Genomic DNA, 27,555 nt, shown 5'->3' with positions numbered 1-27,555 from the left:
CTATCTTTAAATGACTTAAAACCAGGCGCCGATGTAGCTTCTCTGTGAATGTAACTTCGTTCTGGCATTCTTTTCCAGAACAGTCCGGTGTCATCTACGTTAAAAATCTGCTCTAGCAAATATCCTTCATCTTTTATCATCTCTTTCAGATTTTTCTTGAAAATTTCGGTACTTTCAAAATCAGAACTAGCAGCTTCTTCCGTTATTCGTATGTTATGTAAGTTAAATCGGCTTTTGAATCGATAAAACCAACCGAGCATACATTTAACTAGCGTTAAATGTATGCTCACCGTATTTATCTTCTTGTTGTTTCCTTAAATTGTCAAATAGGCTGCATGCTTTTGTTTGAACTGTAAATGAACTGCGAGGAATATTCTTGTTGATTTGATCATCTATCCATATCATTAAAAACTTCTCCATTTCATGAATTCCCTTCTCTTTTTTTTGTTAAAATTGTACATTTCATATTAACTTCCCCTTTAGCTGCCTCCATTATTCTCGATTTATCTTTTATGATTGTTGAAACAGTCGAATGCGATAGTTTTTCTTCTCGTGCTATTTCATCGACTTTCTTTCCTTCGTCATATGCTTTAATCACCTTCATTTTAACATCTAAACTTAAAGCTTTCCTCACCTTCCTTTTTATGTTGGAATTTTCATCAGTAGTTTTACTTCTCTTACTGGACATGATAGGGTTACGACGAGATATGAAAACTGCAATGAAAGAAAAACGAACACTTCGACTGCTGATTAGCAACTAACATGCCAAAGGCTGTGATAAGTTAGAAGTGCATGAATCAAAGCAGCAGCTATTGCTTATTGGTGATAGAGTTTGCTTGTCAACTAACAGCGACGCTGCAATGCGTATACAAAAGCAATGTGATATACTGTATGTATGTATATGCTGGCAGCAAAGTTAAATTAGAGAATTTTTAATAATAATAATTTTTGGTGACAAAGTTAAATTAGAGAATTTTTAATAATAATAATTTCTGGCGACAAAGTTAAATTAGAGAATTTGGCTGTCATAAGTGCGAATCGTCCTAAGTATATATAAAGTATATATAAAGGGGGAAAGGGAAAAAAACTCAGTGGTGGTCTATAGCTGACAATGGGCAAGCCAAGTGCTCAATAATATTCCTTAAAACAAGTGGGCATCTTTGAATGAAATAAAGATCTTCGCTCTAAAAATATTAGAACTTAGTCATGGGCAAGTGTTTGGATCAAGAAATGAAATATTCCAACCATGGAAAAGGTTGAATGGAAATTACAGATGAAATCATTCTAAATGGAGCCATTTTAGTGTCAAACGATTTATGCCAAGATTAGCAGTAGGATAGCCATAACACTGGGGGGGGGGGGGATATAAAATCCATGGCATACTAAGAATCATCTCTTAAAATATAACTACATTGTACCTACCTTAACAGCATTATCTTATTTTAATTCTTTACCCAAGCATAAGCAAAGAATATGTGCTTATGCTTTATCCAAACTGCTAGGCTGTTTGCATATAGAGCGATTTCATGTCAATTCTTAGTATCGTGTATAATGCATGACACGCAATAAACATCCGAAAAGAAGTATATACAAGTAGCCTAGTCATAAAGGTACTTCACGTGCAAATTTTCTTTGCTTATACTTGGATAAAGGATTAAAACAAGTATCTGGTGAAAAACTTTCACAAACATGATAAATTACATGCTATTCAGACAATAAAATACTAAACAAGTAAAAATAACATTTCTATTCTCATCATCAATTTTAAACTTTATTTAAAAGAAAGTCAGGCATCATTAAAGAACAGAAAAGCAATATGTTTTTGTGTAATTTGCATGATATAGTAACACTTCCGCAGCACATGTGAAAGGAGATAGATTAGACATGTGCCCTCTGGTTATAAAAGAACTGGGTTCAAATCTCAATGATATGAAGAAATTTTACACCTGAACACAAAGTAGCTGGTCCCATAAAAAAAAGAAGGCAAGACTTTTCCTCCCAGCAATGTGGTGGGCTCCTTCCAAAGCAGGCAACAAGTCTGAGTACAAACGCAATGATAGTGAGGAATATATGAAATGCTTTGCATAACAAAGCCATTTACTCAACAGAAGTGCCAAATGATAAACATAATACTAACAGCAACATTATTAAATATTAATATAAATATTTTAAAATGTCTTATCTCAGAATATAAAGATACTAATTAAATAATTAGTCACAAAATTTAGGAAATTAATGAATGATATGAATTTCAGTATACTCACAGCCATTATACTTGGAAATCTTTGTCCATCTTGTATGGCAAATTCACCAGAAGGAAGTACATCTATTTTATAATGTTTAATACGACCTGAATGACTTAAACAAAGAGCATAGCTACTGTCATCTCGTTCTCTTACCCTGTTAAAATATCCAATCTCAGTATATAATAAATCACAACTGAAGACCAGTAAATTGCTACAATGTTTCTGCAAAGTTAGATATAAAAAAAAAAAGCTTAATGCTAAACAAATGAAAATAAGAACAGATAATACAGGATGTCCCATAATTCTTAGTGCTAAACTTTAATAGTTATATTATAAAAGTTACAGATTTATAGTAAATAATAGCTTAAAGAGTATGTAATTAAGTTTTATCTACAATGATTTGTTTCTTACTGGTGCTCAACATAACCGCCATCTTGTGTGATGCATGTAACTAGGCGATTTTCGAAGTTCCAGAAAACGGTTAGTAGTTGCTGAGAGTGACTGCATCGATTGCATTTGCAATTTTAGTCTTAATGTCATCAAGAGAAGCAGGTTTTGAAGTATACACGACTGTGTTGATGTGAAATAAGTCTAATGTCATAAAAAAGTCTAATGGAGTCAGGTCGGGTGACTGGGGTGGCCACGCAAGCACACCTCCTCTACCAATCCACCTGTCTGCAAAAGTGTCATCCAGAAACTTTCGTACCCATGTCGTATAGTGACAGGGTGCCCCATCCTGTTGGAAAATGGTTTTATTCATAAGATTTAATCTCTTTAATTCGGGAATAAAAAACTTCTGATCATCATCATCATCAAATTCCTGAAATGTACCCTCAAGGGGTGTACAGGATATGACAGTACTACATGAAAAATCTACATTATTACTAACTTCCAATTTACAATTTTCTTCCAAATCAGTCTGTTACTTGTCAAGACTCCAACATTATCAGATCTTATATTTCTATCGTCTAAGGCAGGGATTCTCAACCTATGGTAAGCGTACCACTGGTGGTACGTGAGCCACTGCCTTACTGGTACATCTAATATCTTGAATTAAATAGAGTGGTATGCCACTGGAAGAGGTTGAGAACCCTGGTCTAAGGCACTTTGTACCGTATCAATCCACCTATATCTTGATCTTCTCTGGGTTGTTTTCCTGCCAACCTGGCAGAGAACACTTGTTTCGCCAATCTTTCCTCGCCCATTCTATTTAAGTGACCATACCACCTGAGATTAGCTCTGCTAACACATTCCTGGATAATGAAAATGGCAAGTTCTTTCCTAATATCCTCGTTTTTAATATGATATTGCTATTGATGCCATCTGTTCATACCTCTAATCTTTCTGAGGACTGTCATATCTGCGGTCTCTAGTCTTTGGTCAAGAGTTTTACTTCTGACCCAGCTCTCAGATCCATAAGTTAAAACTGGTTTGAACACTGTCTTGTATAAGCTAATTTAGTGTTCTGACTAATTTCTCTCTTATTCCATATGAATTTATTCAATTGACTTCCCACCATACCAGCTTTGCTGATTCTGTTGTCTATTTCTATATTTAATTTACCATCTTCACTAAAAATCGTGCCTAAGTAGCTAAAATGTTTACTTGTTCCACAAGTTCTCCGTTCACAACACAGTTGACATTTTCAACAATTCTACCTATTTTCATTGTCTTTGTCTTTTTATTGCTGACCTTCATACCATATCTATTACAACAGTTTTTCAATTTAGTCAGGGAATCTTGAAAACTTGTAGCAGATTTATTTAGAAGTATAACATCATCCGCATAAAGCAAAGAGCTGACATTAACATCTCCAATTCTGATATCATGTATAATACCACTTTCCTTCATAATGTGATCCATATAGATAATGAATAACAGAGGGGATAATGTACATCCTTGTCTCACACCAGATTTAACATTAAACCATCTTCCTGTACTTCCTTCAATTATAACTGCGGACTTACAACTCAAATAAAGACTAAGTATTGCTTGATATAATGCCCCATTTACACCATATTATAACTGTAGTGAATTGAATAGCTTCTCTTGGTACCTTGTCATATGCCTTTTCCAGATCGACAAAACTTAAATACAGATCTTTGTTATATTCCCATGCTTTCTCAACTATTTGTCGTAAGGTGAAGATCTGATCCAAATTCTGAAACATTGCTAAATAAGATTCACCCCTGACAGTGGGCTCATCGAAAAAGAATGACCCAATAATGCAACACCTCCTAACTGTGCACCATACATTAACTTTTGGTGAGTTTCTTTCGTAATGCCACATTTCCTGAGGCTTCTCTGTACTCCAAATGCAGCAATCGTGACGGTTAACTTTCCATTTATGTGGAATGTTGCTTCATCTGAAAAATTTAACATCAATAACATCTGTCTCATTTTTCATTTGTGTCTTCATCAGTTGACAGAAATCCAATAATCCTCTTCTTGTGGCATTTGAACAGTCATAATTTTGTAAGCATGTTTATGGAGTTGTCTGGTTAGAATTCTGTGCACTGTGGTTTTTGGTACATTTAACTCAGCAGCAGCACTCTTTCTTGAGATTCTTATCAAATGCCCTTTCGATTTTGACCACATTCACTTCCCTCGATGAACACCTCCCTGATCTGGGTTTGTCATGAACTGATCCAGTTTCTTTGAAATTTTTCATCCAGTTATTAATTAAATTTCTGTGGGGAGCCTCCCTGTTATAATGGGCAGAGAATTTTCTACTTACTGCTGTTATGGACTTGAGTTAAGCAAGCCAGAGAATACAATTGACTTTTTCTTCAACATTTGCCATCTTCAATCACACCAGTCTAAAATAGTCTCCATAAACCTGCTTATTATCACCCATGAAAAATGTAATGAAATAATAATATTCATGAATCAAAAATTCGAATACTTTCAAATGATATTTATTGTAACTCTGTAACTGTGATACTTTTGAAGCAAGTAAAGATCAAAACTGCAGTAAGAATTATGGGACACCCTGTACAATGTGATAATAGGTCAACAGTTTAACATAACTCTGAGCGTGGTGTCATATTTAGTGTGTATAATGCTCATGTAAGTATCATGAAAACTATTACTCTTTAACGAATTTATGTAGAACCTTCTAGAGCATACTGACAATAGTCAGTAGATGGAAACATTTTTTTTCCTTCAACGTAGAGCTTGATAGATTACGTGGCAAATGACAGCAAAACATGAAAATAACCAGTAAAGGGGTATACTGAAACACAGAATGCATCTCTCCATATCATAGCTGGTATATACAGCAGAGCAGATAACTTCAAAGAATTGTACTACTATAATCTAAAACACATATGGGCAACCCCTAGCCCTCTACTTCTTTTGATCCGGTCATAATCTATTTCAGTGAAGTTTGTCTGATTCATGGTGGGAGAAAACATGGTGTGTTCTACTAACTCACATTAAGCTGACGTCATATGACTTGGGAAAAACACACTATGTTTTCTTCAACTAAAGTCACTTTCTCACTTTGACTAGTGGCATGTATGAACGTGTCAGTTCGGTGTTGCATTGGTGTTGTGCTTTGTTCAGTGCCTACATTGATGTTATGTTCTGTTCGGTGCCTCCGTTGATGTTGTGTTCTGTTCAGTGCCTGTGGTGTAGAAGACAGTTTTGTTTGATAGTTCTGAATATCGCTTATAAATTTGGGACAATGTCAGGGGTTATTGCAAAAAAAAAGAAAAGTAGATACAGAGAATCATCAATTTCAAGACAACTGGACAGAGGATTATTATTTTATTCTGAATAAAGGTTTGCCTGTATGTTTGCTGTGCAATGAATCCGTATCTGTCAACAAAGAATACAACTTGAAGAGGCACTTTACTTCGAGACATGCGGATCACCCAAAAATTGATGGACAATTACGAAAAGATGAAATACAGAAGTTGAAGAAGAACTTGGATACCCAGCAGCAAATGTTCAACAAGCATAGAATGTAGCACCACAGCACTGTCAAAGCTAGCTTTGTGGAAAGCGAAAAAATCGCTAAACATTCTAAGTCATTTGGTGAAGGAGAATTTATCAAAGAATGTCTGCTGGATGTTGCAAGTATAACATGTCCTGAAAAGAAAAAAGACTTCGAGAATATTCGTTTGTTGAGATGTACTGTTGTCCGACGGATGGAAATTATGGCTGATGATATCAAAAAAAAGTTTAAAAGAGAAGATTGCTAAAATGGAAGCATTTTCAATTGCTTTGGATAACAGCGGCGATGCCTCCGATAGAGCACAACTAGCAATATTTATTCGAGGAGTTGATGCAGATTTCAACATCACAGAAAAATTATTGCCGCTTCGGCCATTAAAAGAAACAACTACCGGTGAAGATATATTTGAAACAGTCAACACAGTCTTCGAGAGATTTGGGCTTAAATGGCGTTTACTATCTGGCATATGTGCTGATGGAGCCCCTGCAATGGTTGGTGCACAGAAGGAATTTATTGGAATAGTTCATGAAAGAGCAATAGAACTAGAGACCCATCTGGAAAATTTAACAAATTTTCACTGCATTATCCACCAATAAAATCAGTTAAATTCACAAATGTTATGGAAGTTGTAGTAGCCAGTCTTAACTTTAAGTCACGTGCACTTAATCACCGCCAATTTAAGGAGTATTTGGCAGACCTATTTTCGGATTATGAAGATGTGCCTTATTATTGTGAAGTGAGGTGGTTGAGTAAAGGTAAAATGTTAAAACGATTTTATGATCTCAGACAAGACATTGCAGATTTTATGGACATAAAAAGGAAACACAATTAACCAAGTAAAAGATGATGAGTGGGTGTGTGATTTAGCATTCCTTGTAGATGTCATCAGATACCTACACGAACTGAATCTTAAATTGCAAAAAGAAGGACAATTGGTTCATGAACTGCATGGACATGTCAAAGCTTTTTGTAATAAACTAAGATTGTTGGAAAGTGAGATAAGAGCTAAAAATTGTTATCATTTTTCTACTCTAGCAACTCATAAAAATATCCCTTATAATTGTTATGGAGATGAACTGAAGGCACTAACAGAGCAATTTGATACAAGGTTTGCCGACTTCAAAAACAAAGACCACATTTGCTATATTTGCTCGCTCGATGGATGCTGATGTAAATAATGTGCCAGAAAACTTACAGATGGAACTTAGTGAGCTTCACGCGGATTCAGTGCTAAAATCACAATTTAACAACATTGCTTTGACGAATTTTTATAAATTTTATTTGATGGAAGAAAAATATATAAATTTATGCACCTTTTCAAGAAAAATCATTTGTCTTTTCGGCAGCACATATGTGTGAACAGTTTTTTTCGAGGACGAAATACAATAAATCAAAAATCTGGATAAGAATAACGGACCAAAACCTCGAAAATTCTATGCGATTATCCTTAAGTAATATTAACGTCAATATTGATAGTCTCGTAGTTGAAATACAAGGCCAATTTTATAATATAATAAATTGTTATGTCGTTCATTATATTATAAAATTTATGTAGAGCTTTGTACCAAAGTATTATATTATAAATAAATGAAACATGAAGTAGCAACTTGTTTTAATTCATTTAATATTAATTTATTTTATTTAATAATTTTGTCTGGCCCTTGACTCGGAGACAGAATGATAATTTGGCCCCCGAACTAGGAAAGATTGACCATGCCTGATCTAAATAAAGCAGTCACAAGTATAGCAGGAAAACAAATGCTAGAAACTTGAGAAGTAGAATAAAGGTTATTCTAATGAACAGCAATTCTAGTTGTTCCAAGCTAATACCAGTGGAGCAATATTTAAATGTCACAGCTTAGCTGAATTGTTGCTATGCATCAGGTGGATACATTCAAGTTCACAGTTTATCCAATGTGAAAGCTGTGGTTTCCAGGAGAATAATATCACTCTTGAATGGATTAAGGAGCACGAGGGTGACTTTACCAGACTTTACTGGCCTGTTTAGTTCACCAGCTTGCAGGTACAAGGAATTAGACACATGCAACTAAGAGTGGAAGAGACTGATCTTTATGGAAATAACCCATGTTATAGCAATAACCTTGCTATATATGCTGTGAGGATTTATCATTTTGTTAATCATGTTGTAACTGTGGCCACTGGATATGGGTGAGCTCAGCTCTGAAAGGTAACATGGCTACAATCCCAACCTAGTTATCAAAATGCTAAACCATAGCATGCTGATTACAGTAATGATATTACCATTTCTTATATTCAGGACACCTCAGAAAAAACAGCCACGATATTTTTTTAGACCAGAAATCTCCGTGCAGTCTTAAAAATTACCAGTCTGGTTGGCTGAGTGGATAGCATATCTGATCTCAAACCAACAGGCTATGTATGGGTTTGAATGTCTGTGAACTTTAGGTGATAGATAATTGAACTGCCTGGTGTAAAAACACTACCTAGCTTATTTGGAGCTTTAAGTGATTTGAGGACACATACAAATACAGGTAACCCTCGTATAACGTGGATGTTAGGTTCCATAGAAATGCCGTGTTATGCGAGATTCAGATCACATACAAAAAGTAATGTTATGTTCCGAAATTTTTTTTTTTAATTATATAAACAATAATGACATATCCAATAAATATACGTTTTTATTTAATTCAGGTAATTCATGTAAGTTAAGAAAACATATAAACTATGACACAAATACATAGTATAAAATTATAAAAATTACAAATTGTAATTAGGCTTCATTGCACGTAATGCATAAATGTTTCAGGCAAAATAAAAAAAGTGCATATTTTAATCTTTCATAGCACAAGGATTTGAGGATCAGTTCATAAACTAATGTTTATGAACCGATCCTCAATGTGATCCGAGTCTCACAAAATGCGATTTATATAACGCGGCATTTCTATGAAACCTAACATCCGCATTATACGAGGGTCACCTGTAATTCATTATTCCGATAATCAGATTTCAATCACACCTCTCACTCCCTGAATGATAACAAATGATAACCAATTAATGCATCACCTGATGCATTAATATAAAACAGTAGAGTAATTCTGTCTTTGGAAACTTTGAATCCAGGAGCTGATCTTTCATTTTTTGAAATATAGGTGGATTTTGGCATTTTTTTCCAATATAACCTGGATTCATCAGCATTGAACACCTGGTCTGTATTATAAATGTTTATAAACTTTGAGAGTTTTTTGTTTAATAAGATTTCCATCCAAAGGAATTTTCTTTTGAGTGCATCTTCTTTCCAAATCATTAGAGATTTCTTCATTTTTCTCTTAGAAAATTGTGTATACGAGCTTTGCACTTACCGCTGACCCAGCAATAAACACTTTCTCGATTTTATGTTCATTGTGTTTGAATTGTTGATTCATTTAAATTGAAAGTCCTTACAACAACTGATTTTTCTCCATTTTTCAACCGATCCATGATTTTAATTTTTTTTCTCCGAGACGAATTTTCTTTTCAATATTCATTTTTTCCCTTTTAATGCAATTTGTGGCCTTTACTATAAAAATAATTTTTTATGTAAAAAGAAATTACATATTAATTATGTATGTAACTCACCGGAAAATAAAGTGCTCAGCTTGAGATGACACACTAATGATTTTTAACACGCTTTCCTGGCAGAAAACGAAGACAATTTTACAATAAACACTTTATAAGGTATACAATTAACGTACATGTGTGCTAAAGGGTGTTTCCCCTAATATAAATTCGGTACTTATAACTACCTGCACGATACAGGCAGACCCAAAATTAACGAAGATAAAATTTGATTTTTAAGTTGTGCGGTGAAAAATATATGAAAACATAAAGGGTTACTACAATTTCTAGACTATGTTTTTGTCAAAACCACGTTGTATAAGTACCGCATTGAACAAGGGTTACTACAATTTGGAGACCGTGTTATATTGAAACCGCATAGTATAAGTACCGCGTTATATGAGGGTTACCTGTAGTTCCATTTTTAATCTCTGGAGATGGGTTTCCAAATTCTATAACCTTTAACCTAATCCACCAATGTACTAGCATACTATAGGTTAACAACCTTTCATGGGTGGAATATTCACATTTAAAAAATTAAAATAATAATACCATACCGAGCTAAAAAAAAAAAAAAAACTGAATAGTCATGACTGGCAGACCATGCCATTAATTCTACCCATCAAATCAAAGGGAGAAAAATCATGATACATTATCACAGTGAGTTTAAACAAGAGAGAGAGAGACTTTTCTATAATCTGCAGCTGCTCTTAAAAACCATTCAAGATATCAGATGTAATTTTCAGGTCTCTCAACTAGCATCTACAGAGAGAGACTTGAGTCTAGATGTAAGTCTATAATCATTTTCACTTGCTTGTATTTTCAATGTATGCACTGTAATCATACAATATACCCCCAATTGTGTGTCTCTTGTAGCAACATTATTGGGGGTATTGTATGATTACAGTGCATTCATTAGAAACACAAGCAAGTGAAAATGATTATAGACTTACATCTAGACTAGATGTAAGATAATACTGGAACTCCAATACTGGAAGCATAATTTCATTCCTTTATGTTGGACTTCATATTTATTATATCAACAACATGAGCACTAAAAGGTATAGTATATACCTAATAAACTGGCCACAAAATGTAAATTCTGTTACAAAACAAATGGAATATAATAAATTTAGTTTAATCCTTTATCCAAGTGTGAGCAAACAAAGTTTGTGCCTGAAAGTATCTTCAGGACTGGGGTAAGGTGGTACAACACCAAGGCAACTCGTTGCAAAGGTGGAGTAAGCTACCAACACTCCTATCTCAGTATCTCCTATGATGCAAAACACATCTCCTTGCGGATATGTCTAATGTTATGCATTAAGGGAAGGGCCACTACCCAGACTAGTTTCGACCTTTATTGAGGTCTCTTCAGTGGGAGCCAGGCCCACGATTTTTAGACATGTATATTAGACATATCCGCAAGGAGATGTGTTTTGCATTATAGGAGATACTGAGACAGAAGTGTTGGTAGCTTACTCCACCTTTGCAACGAGTTGCACCACCTTACCCCAGTCCTGAAGATATTTTCAGGCGCAAACTTTGTTTGCTCACACTTGGATAAAGGATTAAACTAATTTATTATATTAAAGATACCAAGCAATTTTAAACCTGGTTTTACTCCATTTTTCCCAAGTGAGCAAATAGACAAAATGTCAAGTTTGCGCCTGCAATTGATGCAAGACTAGCTGATCCCACAGGTAGTGCAAGATCAAGGCAACTCGTGGTAAAAGTGGAGCAAGCTCTGATCACTAATCTTAATATTTACCCTTAATGCCAAAACACTATAAATCTATAAATTTATTATACTCTAAAACTTTCAACATCTTTCTCTAAATCCAGAGTAATGTATTAAAAAAGGGTGGCACACCAATTGGCAACTCCTATAGGTAGAGATGACCTGCGAATGCTTCTGCCTGGTATCTCAGCTTGAGCCTGGCTCCCACTGAAGAGACCTCAATAAAGGTCGAAACTAGTCTGGGTACTGGCCCTTCCCTTAATGCATAACATTAGACATATCCGCAAGGAGATGTGTTTTGCATTATTGCATTATAGGAGATACTGAGACAGGAGTGTTGGTATCTTACTCCACCTTTGCAACGAGTTGCCTTGGTGTTGTACCACCTTACCCCAGTCCTGAAGATATTTTCATCAGGAAAATATCCAAGTGTGAAGCTCACACTTGGATAAAGGATTAAACTAAATTTATTATACTCTAACCAAGTGAAAAATAAACTTTCAACAAAACAAATGGAAGCTTTCATTTAATGAACGAGGAAGCAATGATAAAGCTGAAAGATAATTTAATCAAAATTTAATACTTCTTTGCAAATTCACTCAGCTGGTAATTCATTTTAGTGATCTTTCAGCAGAGGGATATACCTTTTTCAATAAAATGGAGAGAGAGTGATCAAACCTTTGTACCCCTCCCTAAAAATTAAAAAAAAAAATGTACACTGAGTATACGGTTATTTACATGCATATATGAATGTATATTTTGTTCCTGAGTATTTCACAAATCTCAATACACTGTTGACCCCATATGGACATGATTACAGATACAACTCTCTTAAGTAGACATCTATTAATGTTTATAAAATATATATTCAGAAACAGATATTCTGGATTGGCCAGTTCTAATCTTTGCATCTCCACTTCTTCCAACCTGCAACACTTTGGGTTGGATTATTAAATGAGGTGCTCACATAATCAGTGGCTTAAAATCTGGATATAGTTCACAAGAACATGATGCTGCATTTTCAAGTCTATCAGTGGAAATGCCTTCATCCATAGTCCATGTTTTTAGAAAATGACAATAGATACTGGTCTTATAGCTGATAGCAAGTTTGTAAACTAGAGGTTAGACATCTGCTATGCCAATGTTTAAATGTCACTAAAAATATGTGCGTCAATCCATCCTCTTAAACAGTATGAACACTTTTTAAATTCAAGCTAGAAATCATAAGCTTTATTGATCAGCAGAGAGAGAGAATTCTTGTTTTCAGAGTTTATGTTGCTTTTTCATCATCATCAAATTCCTGCCATGTACTCTCAAGAGATGTACAGGATATGACAGTAATACATGAAAAATTTACGCCATTACTAACTTCCTATCTACAATTTCCCTCCAAATCAGTCTGTTACTCGTCAAGACTCCAACATTATCAGATCTTATATTTCTATCTTCTAAGACACATTTTACCATATCAATCCACCTATATCTTGGTCATTTTCCTGCCAATCTGCAGAGAACTCTTGTTTTACTAATCTTTCCTCTCCCATTCTGTTTAAGTGACCATACCACCTGAGATTAGCCCTGCTAACACATTCCTGGATGCTAACAATATCAAGTTCTTTCTTAATATCCTCGTTCATAATATGATATTGCCATTGACGCCATCTGTTCACACCCCTAATCTTTCTCAGGACTCTCATATCTGCGGTCTCTGGTCAAGTGTTTTATTTCTAACAAAGCTCTCAGATCCATAAGTTAAAACTGGTTTGAACACTGTCTTGTATACAGCTAATTTAGTGTTTTAACTAATTTCTTTTTTATTCCATATAAATTTATTCAGTTGACTTCCCACCATACCAACTTTGTTGATTCTGTTGTCTATTTCCATATTTAATTTACCATCTTCACTAAAAATCGTGCTTAAGTACCTGAAATGTTTTACTTGTTCTATAGGTTCTCCATTCACAATGCAGTTGATATTTTCAATGCTTCAGCCTATTTTCATTGTCTTTGTCGTGTTATTGCTGCCCTTCATACCATATCTATTACAACAGTTATTCAATTTAGTCAGGGAATCTTGCAGACTTGTAGCAGATTTATTTAGAACTATAATATCTGCATAAATCAAAGAGCTGACATTAACATCTTCAATTTTGATATCAAGTTCAATACCACTTTCCCTCATAATGTAATCCATATAGATAATGAATAACACAGGGGTAATGTACATTCTTGTCTCACACCAGATTTAACATTAAACTATCTTCCTGTACTTCCTTCAATTCTAACTGCTGACTTACAACTCAAATAAAGACTAAGTATTGCTTGATATAATGCCCTATTGACACCATACAACTATACTGTATTGAATAGCTTCTCTCTCTATCTCTCTTGGCACCTTGTCATATGCCTTTTCCAGATCTACAAAACTTAAATACAGATCTTTGTTATATTCCCATGATTTCTCAACTATTTGTCGTAAAGTGAAAATCTGATCCTGACAGCTTCTATTTGGCCTGAATCCAGTTTGTTCTTCACCAAGCTTTTCTTCCACAATCTTTCTCAACTGTTTCTCAAGTGTAAATGTTACCAGTAACACTCAGTATAAAAATACCTATGTAATTCTCATATTCAGTTTTATTTCCCTTTTTATATATGGGTACTATGAGAGCTGTACTATAATCATCCAGACCTTCTGAACTATGCAGTGCAGCCACTGTAAGACTTTTATACTTCCGTACTTGAGCATTTCTGGTCAAATATTATCTACTCCTGCTGCCTTTCCACATTTCAGGTCTTTGACTGTTTCTACTTCAAGTATGGATATGCATTCCTGACTGCATGCCTGTTGAGTGTTTTTTACCACTGTGCTAGCACTGCTTGTTTCATTTAGCAATTTTTTGAAATAATTACTGCATACTTCTAGAATATCTTTTTCTCCAGTTTTTTCCAGTTGCTTTTTCATGCCAACAGTAAAACAAGCCTCATCATTCACACACTTATGGGATCGTACAATTTCAATTTCAGAGAGCAATCAACATCACTCAGTCTGTCATTTGAGCAACAATAAGAAATAAGCAAATACACTAAAATGTACTCCTAAATCAGATGCTAAATTGCATGGTTTCAAACAAGCAATAAAAGTGAGCAGCATATCTACCTGCTCTTGCTGCTTATGGGTAATTACAACTTTTTTTTTTAAGTTGTTTTAATGTGAATGAACTTGTTAATATTAGAGATTTTTATTTAAAGAATATTATCATAATATTAATCCTACTGGCTGCACCATTGTTTATATATAGGATTTTTATTTATTTTATTTAATCTCTGCATTTCTAACAATTATTTTTAATTTATTTTCGAGTGTACCTATATATTATATACACAAGGGTTCACTCCGATTGGTGCAATGACTTCTTTTTTACTATTTCTTTCAGAATCCAAATAAATCACTGAGTCAAGACCAAAATACAAAATAAACACATTTAATAAAACAAAAACAATATATATACACTTCAAACAATATTACATAACTAACTACAAATTTAATTGGATCCAAGGCCTTTTAGAAATAAACTTACACTTAAGACTAGACTAAACACTTTGTTTTCACAATGACAAAATGTTCATAGCCAGTTTCTTTCTCTGTCAAGGCCCTTTTCCAAAAATATATGACTTTATTCTTCATTTTCATAGGATCCTTTATCATCACTTATGTAGCACACATTAATTCTTCCTAACTCAATTCTGTCTCTTTTTAGTAGAAATAATAGTTAGATCTGGCATCCTTAATACAGATGAAACTTCCTAATCAGAGTTTTCTCGAACATTCCTTTAGAACGTAAATTGCAATTTCTTCTTTTATTCACTAATGCTTATTGACAGTCTTAACTCTTTCATTTAAAAAATTCACAGTTCTACGATTCCCTTTTCGGAATCTACTATAAATCTTCCAATTAGCGTTTCCTCGAATATTCCTTTATTTTAAAAGGAATATTTGAGGAAACGCTAATAAAATGATCTACAGCAATATTTCCCTTTTATTTATCAATACTTATTCCACATTAAAACTTCAGAGTTTCATGATTCCTTTTTCGGAATATACTATTGATTTTCCTCCTACTGTCACATAAAATAACTCAAGTTGAATCTAAATATCTGCCGGCCTGTGTTCTAATTTTCTCTCCGAACACTCTTCTTGTTTACAGCCGTTACTCTGATACCGAATGCTGTTCTTGTCAGCTGTCAATCTCACATCAAACTTTTCGGCAAGCATGCGCACTCCATGAAAGTGGCAAGTGAAACTAGGTATAATGGCTGGCACGTTGTCTCCGTTAGCGACAAGAGAATGTTTCCATAAAACACAACTTTTGATAATTTTAAACTACAATAAAATTCCTGTAAGTAATACAAATATCAAATCCAGTAAGTACATAAATGCTTTACATATCACTTTGACAAAACAATTTCAATAACGGACACATCGCAAGTGCTGACATTGCGTGTTATGAAACTAAAACTAATAAACATACTAACATAAACAATACGTAAAAATATTCAGAATTTTAAATTATGATTATTTTTATAAACTCAAACTTATATCCAAAACTAATACTAAAATATAAGCCAGTTGGAAAGAGAAGGCAGAGTAGACCTCAAAAAAGGATATTGGATGGATAACGAGACTGAACAGACCAATATGGTCTATACCCGTAATTAGTGTTATGATGATGAACTCAATCTTGATATGGAATACTGTATCAAGATGTCAAGTATGTGGCTTACTGTTGCAATGTACTATGTAACTTCTTTCATAGCCTAATTCATTAATATGTAATCTTCAATATATGCTGACCAAAGCTGGTTCAAGATGAAATTTTTTTTTTTATACATGGGATTGTACATCATATCAGTTTGGTAGCTTATTTAAATCTGCAAACACATTTAACTGCATCTACTTCAAAGCATATATATTGGTTTAAATATCTTCTGTTTATCTTCAGACCGTTCTCTTCCCAATTAAGCTTGAATATTCCCTCTAAACATGTGAATAGTTTTAGTGATATTGTGTCACCTTGACTTTATGCCTCTCTGTATTTCAACACTGCAGATGTTTCCATCAGAATGAACTGTTAGTACTGGCCTCATTATTGTATGCTGATTTGATGGTCCTTATATATGGTTCTTCCATTTGCTGATTCAGTATTGCACAAGTATTTTTTTAAAAAATCAAAGGCTTTCTCATAATCAATAAAAACAAGAAAAATGGAAGTTGTTTTGTTCCATGCTACTATTCAATAATCTGTTGTACAACTTGAATATGGTCTATTCAAGTTGTACAACAGTATATGAGCCAATACTTTTGCAAACACTTTATAAATCACCAATATATATATAAATGAACAATACATACTGCTATATAAAACAGCCTCTCAATGAATAAAAGAATACTCACAAGAATTTACCATCTTTATGGCTACTTTCTTCAATGCGTCTTTCAGCTTCCACTCTTGACAACTGCCCATGAAACCATGGTTGAATCTGATGTAAAGTTTTGGTGATTAAGAGTTTGATATCATTATAATTTTCAGTAAGGCTTGAATCTAACTTATCTTCCTACAGAAAAGAAAGAAGATAGAATACATTATTTCATAATATGAGGTATTTATTTTAAAACAAAATGGAAGTGCACAATTAAAATATATTACAATAAACAGAAATGTACCATCAACTGTAAATACAAAAACTCTCAAAGCATCTTAGCATTAATGCTATACTAAAACAAATTCACTATAGCAAACTATTTATTTGGTCCCTATGGGTTTGCTATAGTAATAGTTGACTGTATAGTAAAGCTGTGATTAATCAAGCTTTGATTAACATTCCATTTTAATCAATGTGAAGTATATAAGAATAGTCTATGGTAGCAGTGGCCAAACAGCAGTGAACTAGTCTCAATCAGCTATGAAAAGATTGTTGCAATTTTTATTACTCACTGTGAGGAGATCTCTGCATAGTCTAAGGAACAAGGGAAGTGAAGTGGGTTTTGACCTCGTATTCAATTCTCATGTTTTTAGTGGTGTATCCAATTATTAAGTATCTACCCTGAATACTGAACTAATCAGAATGGGCTAACAATATGGACTAACCAAATAAACTGTATTATGTTTTGGCTTAAACCATGCATGTATTATGATGATACAGTTATAATCAAATATCAAGAAGCTGAGGCTATCATAGCCTAGTTAAACAAAATCCCTACTGTTTTCATCACAATACTAGGGCAAATAGTGATACGTCAGCTAGTGGAAAATAGCAATGACAAAACTGAAGATATGAATTATCGATGGTAGAGGAGAAGGTAAAAAAATTAAATCAGCAGAATTAAAAAGTACAATGTGGACTAACTAGTAATATTAAGACTGAGGAGAAAACAAGTAACAACTTCTAAATAATAAGTCATAGGAAGATTTATAGAGGAACATTGATCAAAAAAGGAAAGAATAGCTATATAGTTTTCTTCATGGTTAGTTCAATGCTGGTCATAAAGATAATCTTCTTGATTCGAAATTTAAAGTTGAGTGACTGGGCAAATTTCAACATAAGGAAACTGGATGATGTGATTGTACCTAGTCCTAATAAAGAGGCTAGCAGGGAAAAAGTAGAGGAATTCTTCAAGTCATAAGAAAGGACAAATAACGAAATTGGTAAAATTCGTTCTTGTTGTAAACACAAATAGCTGAGTAGGTAATTAATTGCAAACATACAGAAATGTGGGGATAATTTGAAGAAAAAGGACTATTAATAACAGTAATGGCTAAGCTGTTGGCTAAACTTTCCAACTTGGAAGTCAAGTGTTTGAATCCTACTGCAGCATAAATATTTAGCAGGGCAATTTGGAATAGCAGTCGAAGCAATCAAGGCAATGATAGATCAGTGTATTATGTGCGTTAAGTGTATGTGTTTTCCAGCTGATTTGACTGATATGAAGGAAGAAAAATCCTGACAACTGCTATAAGACAATCAAACTCACCTTGCTGGTGAGTTTGATTGTTAGTGATGACATTGACATTGCTGATAAGTTTGATTGTTTGATAACAATAATAATAATAAAGAAAGAAAAAAAAAGGCACTTGCTGGATTTCTGCTCAGGACAAGAACTAGTTGTTACTACAGTAATATTTTGCTACAACAAACACCATTATAGCAAACGGAGCTTTTATTGGTTTTAATAGTGAATTTTCTTTATAGTACAGCAGCATACTTCCATATGCCTATGGAGACAATGCTATACAAAAGAAAATTCACTATGGCAAACTATCCATTATAACATACTATTCCTGTAGCCTCTGTGACAATGGAAGTCAACTGTAATAATGTGTTCCAACATGTGTATAAAGTCATATGGAGAAAACACAGAAGAAATAAGTCTCAGTGATTATGTTATTGTTGATAGAGATATCTTAATAATGGATCAAGATACAGGGAATTTAAAGCAGGAAGTTATCAACCTGGCATGATAATCCTCTTCTTGTAACATTTGAACAGTCATAATTTTGTAATGTGTAATTTAATTTTGACAGTGGCGGCCCATTCATAAGCACTGCGACACTGTAGCACCCCCAAGTAAAAAATGAAAAAATTAAATTTTGTTAGTGTTTATAAATAATAACAATGCTTACAACATGCTAAAGGTTACAGCTTATGTTTCGACATTGATTGAATAGTTAATTGGAATTGTTTGATTAACGCTTTAGATTAGGAAACAAATACACTGCGATCTAACACAGTGTCCATATTATCACATTCAACCAACTGCAGCCAGACTTGCCGATATTCGTTTGTGCATCTCATTGCACGTAACTAGTGAATCTGACACTGCTCTTTGGGCAGTGTATAGTATGCTTGCATGCATTATTCCTGAGAGATACGAAAGGGTGAACTATTTTTTTCTAATCTTATTTTATTTTGTTAAAATAACAGATTTTATATGTTAAGATGAAAAGACAAATGGCTATATTTTCTGGCAAAGTTAGTTAAATTAAGGAGATAAAAATCCCTTATTATTTTACAGCCAGTATGTGAAACTCTAAGATCGAAAACTACGATCTACGAGTTTCAGGCCGAAGAACTATCAGCGAATCCAAGCATAAGTGACTACTTGGTAGTACAACACCAAGGCAACTCGAAGCAAAGGTGGAGCAAGCTCCCTCACTATCCTTGATATTTTCTCATAATGTGAAAACACAGCTCCTAGGAGATGTAATACTGCTTTACATTATGAGGAGAGGTCACAATCCAGACCGGTTTCAACCTTTATTGAGGTCTCATCAGTGAGTAGGTAGACCTGGATGATATCAAAGTTTAAGTGAAAAGAACTTACATACCTTCACTATACGAATGCCAGAGTGGTGTGCCCATATATATTATATTATAATTAAGATGAAAAGCCAAAAGGCTATATTTTCTGGCGAAGTTAGTTAAATTAAGGGGATAAAAATCCCTTATTATTTTACAGCCAGTATGCGAAACTCTAAGATCGAAAACTACAAAAACTACACTCTGGCATTCGTATAGTGAAGGTATGCAAGTTCTTTTCACTTAAAACTTTGATATCATCTAGGTCTACCTACTCACTGATGAGACCTCAAAAAAGGTTGAAACCGGTCTGGGTAGTGACCTCTCCTCATAATGTAAAGCAGTATTACATCTCCTATGAGCTGTGTTTTCACATTATGAGAAAATATCAAGGATAGTGAGGAAGCTTGCTCCACCTTTGCTTTGAGTTGCCTTGGTGTTGTACTACCAAGTGGTCACTTGCGCTTGGATTCGCCAATAGTTCTTCGGCATGAAAAACTCGTAGATCGTAGTTTTCGATCTTAGAGTTTCGCATACTGGCTGTAAAATAATAAGGGATTTTTATCCCCTTAATTTAATATTTTATATGTTATTTTAACATATAAAATATGCTATAATAAATAAATAATTTATTTATTATAGATACAAGGCTGAATTTTGACAAGTGTCACTGTTGAAAATATGAAGAGAATGATATTTTTTCAATTATGGTTACACGAAACAAATACATTGCAATCTAATGCAGTGCGAGAATGATCGCACCAATTGCTGGTAGACTCGCCGATATTCGTTTACACTTCACACTGCTCTTTGGGCAGTGTATCGTATGCTTGCGCTCCTTATTTCTGTGAGATACGAAACTTTTGTTATTGGTGTTTGTTCATGGTGAGGGTGAAATATTTTTAATAAAGCAATTTTTTAACGTGTAAATTTATTTATTAATAAATTGGTTACTGATTAGGAAAAAAAGAATTTTTATTTTATTTTGTATATGCAGCACCCCCACTTGAAATTTTTACTGGCTGCCACTGTTTTGAACAGATTAAAAATGAGTATGACAGTGAAAAGAAAAATATGTAAGCAAGTTATAAAAAGGAACAAAGCAGAAAAGCTTTCAGATGTGATCAATTTAAACACAAAAATATATTGTGGAAAACATGAAAAAAATCTGAAATAAAAAAAAAACAACTAAACATTAGATGTTGGGTTTTCGTTTTCAGATTCTTTCTGAAAAATCAAACATTGGGAAAATCTAAACAAAGCATGGATTGATTCAGAAAGAAAAAATATCTAGCTCACTGTCAAACACTGTGCAATATAAGTAATTTCTGTCATTTTATACTTTTCATACTTGATTCTTAAGGTTTAGCCATCTAACAATAGCTTGCTTATATCTAAATGGATGGCAGATATTAGCAAGCTGTGGTAATTAAAGGTGGTAAAAAAATTTAAACGCTTTAGGAAACAAGCACTATTTAATTATCACATATGCTCAATACAATTTATTATAGTGAATTTCTTTGACAATATCACTGACTATGGGAATTTGGTTGTGACTTTCTGATAGTTTGTCACAGGAAGTAAGTCATAATGGTGTCTGCTATAGAGAAAAGTCAACTGTACAACCAAAAGAATGGTTGTATAAACACAAAATGAATTATGAAAATATCATCCTTCGATGATATTTGCACAGAAAATCAAACAATTGACTCGGTTGGATGATTTTTTGAAGACCAATGAGAACTCCCCAGAAATGCTTTGGGAAGGAATCAAAAAAGAAGACCAAGAGACCCATGAATATCAAATTCAACATGGGGAACTAATCAAAAGAAGGCAGCTGGAAAAACAGAGAGACACTGGGACTGAAGAATATAAGAGATTACATAGAGAAGTCAGAAAAGCCAGACTCAGAAGAGTCAACAATGACAAGTTCTATACTAATAAATGTGAAGAGATAGAGTTCCAGATGAGGAGGCACAATTATAAAAGTATGTTTTATTTAGTTCGTGATCTAAAGCACAAGTTTAAGTCCAAATTGAATGTCAAAGATAGGAATAAAGAAGACTCGGAAATTTTTACTAAGAAGAATTGGAAATCAAAAACAACTAGTGAGGAACTGCACAATAGAGTGGATCAAGAAAATTTGGAGGAGCGTTTGACTAGGAAAATTCCGATTTATAATCTCCTCCACTTATGCATGAAGTTGAAAGAGCAGTTAAGCAGCTTAACAGCAATAAGGCCACAGGTGCAGATGGAATCCCAGCAGAGTTAATTAAGGCCACAGGGGATAAGAGTGTTTCATAGATTGATTACAAGGATATGAGAGACAGAATCATGGCCTAGAGACTGGAAGAAGTCAGTTTTCAAACCACTGCACAAGAAGAGAGATATAAGGGCTTGCAAGAACTATAGAACTATTAGTATAATATCTCATGCAACAAAATTTTATTGAAGATCATGCTAAATAGGACTGAGGCCAAAGTTGAGGCAGAGATGCCTGAGGAACAAACAGGTTTTAGGAAAGGTAAGTGCACCAGAGATCAGATCCTTTGCATTAGACAGATCATAGAAAAATATAAAGAATTCAGACTCCCTCTGGTAACGTATTTCTTAGACTACTCTCAAGCTTTTGCCTGTGTTCAGCATGTGAAACTGTGGGAAGTAAGGAAAAGAATGGGTTTTCCTCCTCAACACACTATCAGGTTGATAGCTAACTTGTACAGGGAGTAAGAAGCTACAGTAAGAGCAGATGTTGGATTGACTAATTGGCTTCAGGTCAAAAGAGTTAGGCAAAGATGTTTACTTTCTCCTCACTTGGTTAGTATATATGTGGAGGATATCATGCATAAAGCATTGGATAAGCTCAAGACAGAAATCAGCATACCTCAGATTGATCAGTAATCTGAGGTATGCTGATGATACCCTACTTCTCTGTAATGACAAGGAAGAACTAGGACACATTCTTGATAAAGTTAACAAGATCAGTAATAACAGAGGACTTCAACTCAATCCTAGCAAGACAAAGATTATAGTTCTCAAAGGAAATACACACAGGGAAGTTCTTGAGAAACAAGTATACCTTAATGGAGAAAGAATTGAGGAAGTCAGCAAGTTTGAGCACCTGAGATCCATTATTAATGTGAAGAATTGCTGTTCAGAAGATATCAGAAAAAGATGATTAGAAATAGCTAAAACAATAGTCAGAGACTTGTCTAAAATCTGGAAGGATGGATCTAACTCCATGGGAACAAAGTTGGCCGAGTGATGAACGTATCCGCTCTCCACCCAAAAGGCTGCAGGTTCAAATCCCGCCATGGGCAAGGATGTTTGTTTGCAAAAATACTAGTGGTGGTGGTTGGCAGTAGATGGTGTTGGTGTAGATGATGAAGGTTGTTGCAGCTGGTGGAGTGGCGAAGGCAGAGAGTTGTAGAGTAGATACACTTCCTCGATGAGGCTTTGGGCTCTCTGGAGGTGTCATGTAATAATAATAATAAAGTTGAGAATTTTGGATGGGATGCAGTTGTTTTTCCAACAGCGACTTATGGATGTAAGACTTGGAACCTAAAGGTCAGATAAAAAAAGAATAGCTGCTTTTGAGATGTGGTGTTACAGAAGGCTGTTGAGGATATCATATACTGAAAGACATACAAATGAATGCGTGTTAGAAAAGAGCAGTAGAACTTGAAGGCTCCTTAAGGATAGTGACAGAAGAAAGTTAAAATATTTTGGACACATTGAAAAGAATGGAAGGAGAACTTCTCAGAACAGTAATAAAAGGTAATGTTCCAGGAAAAGGAGGAAGGGGTAGACTGTCAATGAGATGGATGGACGGTGTGTGAAGTGACTGATCTTCAGAAAGTCAAGCCTACAGAAAAGCATATAACAGGACTACATGGTGAGACCTGGTGTGGCACATCAAGCATCAGCGTGACCACACGGAATCTGTGGATGTCCAGTGAACATATGAATGAATTTTGGTATATAGATGATCTTTTCATAATATAACCAGGAATAATAGAGCTACAGATGTTCATGGAATATAATAAAACCTATTCGCCTGAACCATGTGAGTAGGTTTTTGTATTTTACATGGTTAAAACGGATTCTGACTGTTGACGTGCAGAAGAAATGTATCTAGGACATGAGGAAAAACTGAGAACACATTATCAATATATCTTTAGCCAGATAGAACACTTAAGTGGGTTGTCATGAGCAAGACAAAGGGTTGGGGAAGGTGAGAAACCACTGCTCTTCTAATCTGCATGAATGGCAAAAAGAATGGGAATTTGTGCTCTCAGGAGTAAAAACGTTTTTAAAATTATTAGTGTTATTCAAGAGGCTATTAGTGAAGAAAAAAGTGAAGTCAAAGCTAACTACAGAGATTTTGCTAACTGTTGGATATAATCTCTAAGGAGAATCAGTAGCATCTATAATGGGTCAGAGGATCATCAGGTCTGTGAATTATTGGTGATCTACATATGACAGAGAAGGGGATAAAGGGTTTAAGTAGTTTAATAATTTCAGAAGTTCAAAAGTCCCTTTTCTGAGTAATCTCCTTTTTATAGCTTTCAAGATGCCTAGAAAGGCTAGATTACTGTTAATCTCTTTCTCCATGGTAAAAACAGTCCTACCAAATCTCATGTTAAAATAAAAAAAGATTACTCAGCAAAGCAACTTCTTGGCCTCCTGAAATGACTAAAAAAAAAAAAAAACTTAAATCCTTTGGTCTCTCTGATGTATAAGGATTGCCAAGAATCTACAAATCTAATAGTCCTATTACTATATAATACATATAGCTTTTGCAGCTGCCCAAACACCTGGTGTACTTTTTTACACAAGACACTACTTCACACCTTCACAGCTGCTAATTCTATACAAAGCCCACATCCACCCAGCCATGGAATATTACTCCCATATTTGGGGTAGTGCCAAAATCCTCTCTAAGATTGCTCGATTTTATCCAGAAGAGGGCAATCCAGTTAATTAATGATCCCTCTCTCAGGTATTAAAGTGAAACTAGATGCAGAGACATTCAGTTTCTGACTTGTGCCTCTTCTACAGATACTTCCATGGACAGTGCTCTACTGAACTAACTTCACTAGAACTATAAGAGTCAGGTAGACTATAACTAAGGTTGCTGTTGATGTGAGAAGAGTCTAAGATAATTTCTTAGAATTCAACTATGCGATGTTCCACTTCATCGTGACAAATATAAACGTCTGATGTTGCATTCCAATCTATTTCGTGTTGGCGGCCTTCATCGTTTGTGTTCACTGAGAATAAGACGTGACTTGAGAGTGTGCTTGCTCTGATTCTATTGTATGAAATGTCTCTCTGGTGTTCCTCTAGCCATAGGAGGATTGACGTCTCAGTCTGGCCATAGTATGGTCTCCCACAATCGCATATTATTTTATATACACCGGGGAACTGAAGATGGTTATGAGCTTTTTTGGGGTGGTTTAGAACTGACCTTAGTTTTGGAAGAGTTGAAACACGTTTTTATATTAAATTTTTTCAAAATTCTTCCTAGTTTCCGGAAGAGCGAGCTGATGTAAGGTAAAGAAATATAAACCCTTGGGGGTTGTTAGGAATCTCTGTGTTGTTTCGAGGACGCCGGTATAGTTACCTCTTGATGTTTTTGGAAGAGTATCCATTATTAGAGAAAGTTCTTCCTAGATATTTTAGTTCTTCTTCATCGGACAATACTGAGCATGCATGGTGAGCCAATGTGGAAATGATGCCCAACTTTTATGCAGGATAGTGATGTGAGGGTGCATGTAGGTATCTATCTGTGTGTGTGTTCATTTCCTGAAGATTGAGATTTTTAAAGAATCAGACATCTTAGTAAATTTCATGTCTAGAAATGAAAGGGAACCATTTTCTTCAATCTCAATGGTGAATTTTATATCTTGGTGGAAGTTGTTTAAATGATTTAGAAAGATGTAAAGATTCTCCACACCATGCTCCCAAATAAGGAATATATCGTCCACATAGTGGAGCCATGTTCTAGGTTTTAATGTTGCTTTAGAGATGGCTTTTTCCTCGAAATCTTCGAAGAAAATGTTGTAGATAGGGGGCTGCCCATAGCTAGTCCTTTATTCTGTTTATAAATTTTCTCTTCGAAGTTAAAATACCCCGAATTAATACCGTGTGAGAGAAGTGCAAAAATCTTTTTTGGAGATCTTGTTTTTTAAAATGTTGAGAACATCTTGCGTTGGAACATTTGTAAAAAGTGCCACAACATCAAAGCTCATCATAATATAGGAATTCTTGAGCTTTTTATGTGGGACTAAGTCCATTGAATTTTTAATATAAGAGGAAGATTTTCCTACTAGACCTTTTAAGGAGGATGCTAGATATTTTGATAATTTATATGTGGGTGAATCAATGCTATCAACTATTGGCCTGAGCAGACAATTTTCTTTGTGCACCTTTGGAAGGCCGTATAATCTTGGAATAAGTGGATGTAAAGACCGAAGAGAATTTCTATGGGCAGCTCCTTCTCTCCAATACTGGCCAACATCCATCTCTAAAGCAATATTAAAACCTAGAACATGGCTCCGCTATGTGGACGATATATTCCTTATTTGGGAGCATGGTGATTTAATCATTTAAACAACTTCTACCAAGACATAAAATTCACCGTCGAGATTGAAGAAAATGGTTCCTTTCATTTCTAGACATGAAACTTACTAAGATGCCTGATTCTTAAAAAATCTCAATCTTTAGGAAATCAACACACACAGATAGATATCTACATGCATCCTCACACTATCCTGCATAAAAGTTAGGCATCATTTCCACATTGGCTCACCATGCATGCTCAGTATTGTCCAATGAAGAACTAAAATATCTAGGAAGAACTTTCTCTAATAATGGATACTCTTCCAAAAACATCAAGAGGCAACTATACCAGTGCCCTCGAAATAACACAGAGATTCCTAACAACCCCAAGGGTTTATATTTCTTTGTCTTACATCAGCTCGCTCTTCCACAAACGAGGAAGAATTTTGAAAAAATTTAATATAAAAACGTGTTTTTCAACTCTTCCGAAACTAAGGTCAGTTCTAAGCCACCTAAAAAATGCTCATAACCATCTTCAGTTCCCCGGTGTATATAAAATAATATGCGATTGTGGGAGACCATACTATGGCCAGACTGAGAAGTCAATCTGCCTACGGCTAGAGGAACACCAGAAAGACATTTCATACAATAGAATAAGAACAAGCGCACTCTCAAGTCACATCTTATCCTCAGTGAACACAAACAATGAAGGCCGCCAACACGAAATAGATTGGAATGCAACATCAAACGTTTATATTTGTCACGATGAAGTGGAACGTCGCATAGTTGAATCCAAAGAAATTATCTTAGACTCTTCTCACATCAACAGCAACCTTAGTTATAGTCTACCTGACTCTTATAGTTCTGCCATTAGATACTGGTGTATGCGTGAACTCACACGCTCGCATATGAACAACAATACAACTACAGTGCAGACTATAACGACAATTCAAACTTAACTACAGTTTACAAGTCTGTTTTATGGTTATTATAATGGCACAGTATTTTTTATGGTTTTTTTTTCATTTGCTTTAAGTGTTCCCACACCTGAAGAAGTCATTTTTGACGAAACATGTTGTGTGCAAATTAACTTGTTTGTTTCTCGGTTTCAATCA

At 34.6% G+C, this 27,555-nt stretch overlaps 1 protein-coding gene across 1 annotated transcript in view; it reads right to left on the bottom strand.

The window, feature by feature from the left end:
- Positions 1-27,555, bottom strand: part of LOC150101205 (uncharacterized) — a 242,979-nt gene that overhangs the window by 165,540 nt on the left and 49,884 nt on the right. The window contains exons 3-4 of the mRNA XM_090402189.1: positions 16,974-17,134; positions 2,265-2,400 (exon numbers count right to left, since the gene is read on the bottom strand). Coding sequence (XP_090258315.1) covers positions 2,265-2,400; positions 16,974-17,134 — 297 coding nt within the window. The remainder of the gene's footprint in view (positions 1-2,264; positions 2,401-16,973; positions 17,135-27,555) is intronic.

This window comes from Typopeltis vanoorti, chromosome 12, assembly GCF_054136105.1.
Source record: "Typopeltis vanoorti isolate ZY-2024b chromosome 12, IOZ_Tvanoo_1.0, whole genome shotgun sequence".
NCBI lineage: Eukaryota > Metazoa > Arthropoda > Arachnida > Uropygi > Thelyphonidae > Typopeltis > Typopeltis vanoorti.
The sequence above is the reverse complement of the archived record's forward strand: the minus strand, read 5'-3'. Positions and strand labels throughout refer to the sequence as shown.